Source organism: Populus euphratica, unplaced genomic scaffold, assembly GCF_000495115.2.
Source record: "Populus euphratica unplaced genomic scaffold, PopEup_1.0 scaffold95.1, whole genome shotgun sequence".
In the NCBI taxonomy this organism is placed as follows: domain Eukaryota; kingdom Viridiplantae; phylum Streptophyta; class Magnoliopsida; order Malpighiales; family Salicaceae; genus Populus; species Populus euphratica.
Window position 1 is genome coordinate 1,158,223 of NW_011499885.1, and position 9,007 is coordinate 1,167,229.

Genomic DNA, 9,007 nt, shown 5'->3' on the forward strand with positions numbered 1-9,007 from the left:
ACCAGACAGTAACATCTGTTCCCAAAATAAAAATTATGAACAAATTCAGAGGCACTCTAACAAGTTTTTCAATGATGCAACATTCAGATATATTTAACGTGAGTTCATGGAGCACCAAGATTTGTAAGATGCACATGGAGGACGAATATAGTGTCAATAATTCATAAATTGTACTTGCTAGATATGCATGCTCACGCATGGAACAGTTTGTTATCCACATAATTTATAATTTCAAGCTGCTCACAGTTAGTTAATATAAAAAATATTGATCGTTCCAAGCTGAGAAAGAGAAACCACAATAATGTGATGAATTCATAAATGGTACTTGCTGGCCATGCTAGTTTGAAGAATGACATACTTGATCCCTTGACAATAGGAGTCACTGCCAGCAGCGATCAGTAGCGTTGTTTCCATAATCCCATGCCTGTGTTGTTTTGAGGTTCAGAAGGTGGTTGTCTGGGTCTAGCATACTCTGCAAATATAACCCATCCATCCAGAAACTACAAACACAGATATCAGAAAGAGAAATTAAAAGTAGACAACAACAACAACCCCAGAAAAAAATAAAAACACGAGAAAACAAGTTTCACAATAATCATAGTAAATAGGTGGCTCAAGTTCACTGCAGGCCATAATGAATTTTTTATAACATACATAAACGATGTTCAGGCACTGCTAATATGTTTTAAAGAAGGAAAAAGATCCACGACTTGAGTCATAGACCTTACTATGTCCAATAAGATGGTTTCTTTTAATTATATGATAGAAAAAACAAGGAATTTTAAAAGAAAAGGTGATAGAGAATAACTTTTAGTCCCTTGACACTTAGTTATCGTAAAACATAAATTCAGTAATAAAAATACAATTAGGGCTTTTGTTATTGAGACCCCTTTTTTTTTTATCTCGGTTTTCTTTGTACTTTGCTTCCTTTTTGATCAGGTTCAATTGCATCAATAAGATTGGTGAGCTAATGAGAGAAGTTGCACTAGCATAAGGCAGATGGTACCCTCAGGTTGCTTGGTGAACACCTAAGACAAAAGTATGGAAGGAACATGCATGAGCGTGACAGTAAGCTGATGAGCTGGATTGCTAGTTAGAAGACTAGCTGAAACATACTGAACAGGATTCAAGAGATGCTAAGAAATTAAGCATCTTCAAAGTGCAGATAACAATAACAGATACAGTGGCAGAAGAATAACCAATTTCATATATATGTTCCCATGAGCAAAAGTGCAAGCCCCCAACCCCATTGACAAACCTTGATGTATGCCACTGTTATGAGTTATCATAGCTAACCTAGGAAACATTGAGAAAGGTGCTTCGGTTTTTATGAGGCTTCAACATATGGAACCACCAATCTTATGTCTGTCATAGTTTTCTTAGATATCCACGTTACCACTGTTTAACTGGAGAAGCATCAAGCTTTCTTTAGTGAATCCTTTTGAATTCTTATTGAACTTTAAGTTTTGGATTTTCCTCCAAAGATTTGATCATTTCATAGCTTGTTCCATGACTTAAGAAGCTGCACAGAATCCATACTGAATTTCCGAGTTACTGATCATGCTATGAGCTATACTAACAACTACACATCATTTTATCCTAACCACTTGGAAGTCATTACAGTAATAAATCCAGAGTCTTCTCTCAAAGGACAAGAGTAAGGAGCCAGGTAAAACTCACCTGTCCATCCATGCCTTTTATTCCTTCAGCAGCATCTTCTAAAGTAGCATATTTGACAAAACCGAACCCCTTAGAATAGCCTGAGACCCTGTCAGTTACAACTCTAGCTGTAAAAAGCTAGAAAGGCAATCGTTAGCAATCCAAAAAAGAAATTTTTGAAAAACATTTGTGAAAAGAAGAGACTAACCTTGAACCACTTCACCAAATTTAGAAAAGGCCTCTCGCAGTCCCTCTGAAGTTGTTCTTTTACTTAGCCCTGAAACCAAAATCATAGAGGCATCAAATAAAACTTCTGACATGTTAAGAAGTTGACTTGAAGTTAAAATTACATTCACTGGGTTTTCATAACCATCAAAGGACAAAGAAAGAAATATTTCTTTGGTTTACAAAATGAAAGGACAAAAAAACTAGACTACACAACCTTAATGGATGCCTATATCATTATCCCGCAGCTCATGCATCCAGGAGGATGGTCCAAAATAACTATTTAATTCTTCCAAAAAGCTCCTGCTCACTAAGATACGCTTCTGTTTCTATTATTTTTAACCAGTACTCTAGGGGAAATTTCTGTACAATCTTTTAGCCGGGATATTGAGTATTACATACAGATTATAATTGTGTCCCAAAAGCAAGCATTATTGAGTGCCAGCTATGCCAGCACAAGAACACTGCCTTCCAATTCTCATTTTAGTCTTAGCACCTTCTTTCTATCCAACCACTTGAAGGTCACCACTGAAGAAATTCTGCAGACTGTATTCAGAATGCCCTTCCAAACTTCCACCCATTGGTACAGATCCAAAAGACATGCAATTTATTCTCCATCCCTCCTACACATCAAGAACAATGATTACTCTCACAAAGACCTCTCTCCATCTAAGCTTTCTAGAGTCCATCCATTCACACTGCTATAAGAATCTCTAACTTCTCAGAGATTTTCAACTCCCATCATCATGAATAATACCGATATCCTTTCAAACTAAAAATTTATAACCAATGCAAGAAATATAAGATTGTGACCAATGCCTCCGAAGAAAGACATGGATGCGCGTACATCACAATCCACAACTGCTTTCCGATAAATTCTAGAGCATGTCCAACTCTTGAACTAAAAACCATCATTAACATAGCCAAACAACATAACAAGCATATCAGCATATTATATCATATACTAGTTTCTCAAATGTGTGATTATGATCATATCCAAATCTACCTTTTGTAGGTTTTCAACACCTAAATTGCAAGTACCAGTTACTTTTATTTTGCAAATAATTAACATATAACCAGCTAAAAAGCACACATTTTTTTCAACCTTTTGTAGGTTTTCAACACCTAAATTGCAAGTACCAGTTACTTTTATTTTGCAAATAATTAACATATAACCAGCTAAAAAAGCACACATTTTTTTCAACCTTTTGTAGGTTTTCAACACCTAAATTGCAAGTACCAGTTACTTTTATTTTGCAAATAATTAACATATAACCAGCTAAAAAAGCACACATTTTTTTCAACCTTCCATGCATTTATGGGCTATCATCGAATCACCAACAGACATCGCCACAAAATTGGACGTACTAATAGGCAAAGACAAAAACTAAAAACTGTTAAATAATATATTTATCTTGTTTTATTTATTAAGAGAGAATAGTATTTTTAGTTTAACCTGTATATAATCTCTTTGTATTTAGATTAAACTGTGTAATTTCAGTATATACAGATTAAGGAGAATTCTAGCCTCCTGTTCTTTCAGGTTTGTATTTAGTTTGTGTTAACTGAATTACTTTAACAAACAACTTCTTTCGGTACATAAGGTAGCAAATTAAACATCCTATCAATATACTCGCAATCAAAATCACAGGGCTCATAACCAAATAAACAACACAAAAATCTTACTAATAATTCTTAATTTAGAAAAAAAAATCAATCAGATCTCATAAATTTTAAGTCTTTCCTTTCATTTCTAGCATTATATTGACAATATCAACCCTGTAAAGATTGCAAGCAAAGTGACTAACAGAACCCAGATGGGAATCGAGGAAAAGAACAAAGGAATGAAAGTAATTATGGAAATGTGAAGAAAGAGACACATGCCAGATACAAAGAGATTGGTGTTGGGCTCAGCCTGTTCACGTGCAGGAGTTTGCTGCGTGGTCTGAGGAAAGGGGAAGGAGGATGAAGTGGAAGTTGTTGAAAACAGACGCAAAAATCCGCCACGAGGAGCTGCTGCTGCCGCAGCCAAAGCCGCCGTCGTTGCTCTCATGGCCATCGTGGCTTGTTTGCTTGTGAAGGGTTTTAGCTAGCAATAGATTAAGAGAGAGAGGGGAAGAAGGGGATGATGGTTTAAAGAAAGGGTTTATGTCTGGGGGCTAAGTTACAAATACTGATATCAAATGCCAAGCTTTGGAATAGTGGGCTGGGCTGTGTTTTTGTAGATTGATCTTTTAGGCCCAATAGATTAAGATGGAATGTTTTACTTTATTAACAAAAACTAATTTAACATTGAAAAACACTAGATATAGAATTATGTTTTTGTTATTCTCCTAAAAAGATGAAATATCTTGATGTTAGCAGTATTTAGATTTTTTTAAAAAATTTATTATTAATTAAATAATTGATTGAGAGTATAATTTAAAAAAAAAACAGATAAGAAAGGAGTTTTCAAACAAAGTAAAATAAAAATTTTAAAAACAGATAAGGAAGAAGTTTTCAAACAAAGTAAAATAAAAATTTTATCTTTAAAATCAAGACTTTTATCCAAGAATATTTTGGTCTTTTCATTGTACTTTTTTGTTATCACTGGTTTAATGAAGATCAATTTGATCTTTTTGTATAGATTAAATATTATTTTAATGGAAAAAAGTGTATGTATATGTGATTACTTTTAGTAATCAAAACTATTCTCGTCATGTTATTAAAAATATTGTCATGTCATTTTTTGATTGATGCGGCATGTGTCAGTATTGGCATGAAAATTTATTGTTGGTGGGTTTTTTTTTTTTTTCTTTTTCCTATCTAAAAATCATAGTTTGTCCCTTTTTGTTATTAATATTTCAACTTCAATTTTCATTTTTTTAATTTATAATTTATATTCCTCACCCTTTTATAGCAGTTGTATTTGTTTTTGATTCTATCCTTCAATCTCAATTTGTTAAATATTATTTTTTTCTAATTTGATCCTTATTTTTTTTTATTGAATTGATTTTTTTTTTATTTTCACCTTCAAATCAAAAACTTATTTGCATTTCTTATTTCAATTTTGATTCTTATTTTTTAATTATTCTTTATCATTTTTTTAAATTTATTTTTCTCTTCAATTTCACCCTTCAATCAAAGATTAAATTTATTTTCTATTTTAATGTTAATCATTATTTTTTTTAATTGTTATTTTTTGTTTTATATCTTTTTGTATAATTAAAAAAAATTTAATTTCATCATTCGATATTTGATTAATTAAAAATTAAATTTCATAGTTTTTTCATACAGAATGCTTTCAGTCTAATAACTTGAGTCACATATTTTAAAAATTAATACGGATTACATTGTTTTTCTCCTAATTAGGTTTATACCTTCTACACAAAATCATAATTACTGAGTTGTAAAGTTCAAATTCAATGATTAAATATTTTATAATTGTAACTGCGTGGTCTAAACGTTGTACTCCATTGCATCGAAAAAACAAGTCTATACCTCTCTAGCAATATTGTATTATTTGTACCAATTAATTTTGTATTATAAGAGAGAGAGAGAGAGAGAGAGAGAGAGAGATTGTATTATTTGGGCCATTTAAAATAAAAAAAATTAATGGATTTTTTTTATTTTATTTTGGGCTAACTCTCATACTATATATAGACAAACACACCTAGACTAAGTCGTCTATGACTAGCTTACTAATAAATTATTCCCAAACTTTTAAAGTATTCATTTTGAATTCCATTCTAAAACAATAACATGAAAATCAAATTAATTTACTAAAACAAGCCAAGCAAATTGTTGTAACAAGTCATCCCTGAAACTAAAAGATTTATTGGAGGCCATTCCATGACGAAATGGTTTTCCAGCAACAAGAAACTATAACTGTCTTTGTAAATTATTCTCAACCTTTGCTTTCTAACTGAATTACACTATATAGCTTGCTTTTTTATAATTTCCACAATTAAAACGATGGTGTTTTATTTGTTTTTTTTCTTTAACCAGCGATGAATATATAAAAAAAATTAATTAATAGTGGGTGGCTAAGTTCGTAAAGTGGATAGGGTATACTTTATATGTGATTTTCAATTCAACTCCATCTATCCACTAATAGTAATGGCCATTAATCACAGGATATAAGTCATTTTTTATAAGTTTTATTTAGGATATAAAAATCTAATTTGGTGTATGCAAGCTAGCTTGAGATACTCTATATTTCATTAAAAATAGTATAAAAAAAGTGTCATATGTGTGTGGCGTCATGACGATCATTCATTTTAAAAAAATATATAATAATATGAAGTGGGGAATAACTAAAAAATAAATTATAATAAAAGGTATACCAAAACTTATTGGTTTAGCTCTCAAAGACCCTACTTAACAAGCAAAGCTTGTTTGCAAGTGCCTTTTATGCAACTTATACAAGCGGATGTTTGTAAGCTTATAATAAGTCGAGACTTGTGTAATAGTTTATGCCATTTACAACCAGACACTCGACCTTTTGTTTTACTTTCATAAACATTTGTTATGTTTTGTTTAACAACAATTCATGCACCCTAAATTCCTTCTTTAAATAGGCTTGCCATTAGCTATTTAAACCAGGTATAGATAGCATGGATAAAAACTAGAATCTCAAACCTTAAAATTATAGAAGATAAATTTAAAGAAAACTCTCTAATATTTTATTAAAAATTTAAAAAGTCTTAAAATCTTAAAATAAATTAGACTTCTCTATTGCTATTAGGTCTAAAATCCCTTATAGGAATGATTACTAACTAAAACTAAAATATTTTATAGAAAAATATTTCTAATTAAAACTTACGTAACTAATATAATCTATATAAAATTAAGATTTATAAATAGTAAAATATCAATTAAATTAAAAGTTTTAAGCTAAATAGAAAAGAGAATCCAAATACAATAAAATAAATAAATATAATCTCGCACAATAATGTTTGAGCCTTCTTTGAAAGTCTTCTGAATCCATAATCATCATAAAGTTTTAACTCAATCGAAAACATAACCTTTAAAATCTTTTGTCAAAATTTCAGTTTGATCCAACAATCAAATTAAAAGAATACAATTAACATTATTATGCCAATAATATATATATATATCCATGTCAGCTATCAATCGAAGCTTTTTTCTTCCCCATATATGGATTAGACACCTAGATTATCATAGTTATCATTGCCTAATAACTAATTGCATATTCTATTTTTATAGATTTCTTTTATCATTGGCCATTTTTTTCTGCTCGATCATGTTATGATTTTATTCTTAATGTATAAACAAGCATTGATTTATTTGATAAAAATATGGTTTTAGTCCTTATATAATTTTCAAAATAAACAAAAAATCACCATAGTCACAAGAATTATGATAAAGCTAAAACTAATCTCTCCAAACTTAAATCATCCTTCAATACCCACTTTAAAAAATAAAAATAAAGTGATTAAATAAAGCCCTATTGATTATCTTTTGTATCAAACTCACATCCCTTGTTTGTTTGTTTTTTCTAGCAAATCCTTCAAAATTTGTTCTTATTTTTATATCCTTGTATTATTTTTTTTATTATATTAACTTGCACTCAAATGGTGCTAAGAAAATCTTTAAACTAACATACTAAAGCTATTCAAACATATCTTATTACCACCTTTCAATTCAAGAGTAACCTGGATGTTTGTCCTTAAAACACATGCAACTATATATTATTCAACTTTACAACCAAGTAATTAGTTAGTACTAATAACTTATTTCTCTATTTGTATTATAAAATAAAATCCTTATTTGCTTAATTATATCCAATATTTTTACTCCTTAAAAACTTCCAAACCAAAAAATTTTGATCACTATATTTAATATCATATTAGTTCTAATCATAATCTTTTTAGCAACATGCCTTTTGTAAACTTAGAATTTATTAGAAGAGCATATTTTTCTAATGGATTCATATTTAGGACTACCTCTTATGTCTTTCATACTCAATGCATGAATTATTATAAATATAAATATATGTATAACATAATTTAATTTTATTGTATTATGTTTTGTGTGAGTTTGAGAAGTTACGAATGAAACAAGAGAGATAGCAAATGAGATACTTTTAGTAGGCAATTAGATGAACAAAGCTTAAGTTTGAAGGGAATTAATATTGAAAAATGTTTCTAGGGTATTATTAGGATTTTTATATTTGCATTCTAGATTGTGATTGATTTTAAATATAGTTTTTTTTATTTGTAGCCTAAGTGACTCCTCCAAAATAAGTCTTATACGAGAACATAAGACACTTTGATACTTAAGTTAGTAAATATAGAAGGAAAAAAAATATATAAAGTTGTAAAAAGTGTGTTATATATGAAGCTTATTGAATTTTATAGAAAAATATCTAATTATCTTTCTTCTTTATGTAATCTAATAAATAAGGTATTTATAGACCTTAATCACATCAATTTATTTCATGGAGAGTAGAGAGTACTATTGTAGTTATAAGTGCTTGCATGAAGAATGGAGTTGTACCATTAAAGGAGATTGTGGTGCATGTTATTCTTGGTAAAGAAGTTGGTGATTACCATTTCCAAAAAAAATAAAAAATTATTGGTATAGAATTAAGGCTCATGTTTTATATAGAAAATATAATGCATATAAAGAATTTATGTGATATGATCCTGGAAACTAAAAATACATAAAAGCATATGTTGAGGCATGATAGCTAGACTTAAAGAAATAAAAGGATTGAAAAGTTGAAAAGGGACAAGAGAAAAAAGTTTAGGGAGAGAGGAGAGAGAGAAGAAGAACCTAGCCATTTAGCTAGTTTAAATGATTGGATACAAATGAAGTTATTGATCAATATCACCAGTTTAAGGTAAATTACATGCTTACATTGATTAAGTAACTTCCAAATATTGTAGTAACTAACCTTTAAGTCATTAATTTTACATTTTTTTTAATCTTTTTTTATTGTTTAATTTATTTTGCTTGATTGAGAAAGTCATTTACTATTATTTTTTTAGTTTATATTTTATAAGAAAGTTTAAAACAAATATATTTTATTATATTGATGAATTTGTTTATTGAATAATAATGGGATAACAAATTAGCATATGATCAATCATTGAGGACAAGAATTCATAGGGATAAG

At 29.5% G+C, this 9,007-nt stretch overlaps 1 protein-coding gene across 1 annotated transcript; it reads right to left on the minus strand.

Moving 5' to 3' along the window:
• Positions 1-72: 72 nt before the first annotated feature.
• On the minus strand, positions 73-4,022 carry LOC105130204 (glycine-rich RNA-binding protein 4, mitochondrial-like). Its single transcript, XM_011032606.1, has 4 exons — positions 3,769-4,022; positions 1,868-1,936; positions 1,681-1,787; positions 73-500 (listed from the first exon to the last, which is right to left on the minus strand). The coding sequence occupies exons 1-4, from the start codon at positions 3,941-3,943 to the stop codon at positions 396-398; spliced, it is 456 nt and encodes a 151-aa protein (XP_011030908.1). The 5' UTR covers positions 3,944-4,022; the 3' UTR covers positions 73-395.
• Positions 4,023-9,007: the final 4,985 nt, after the last annotated feature.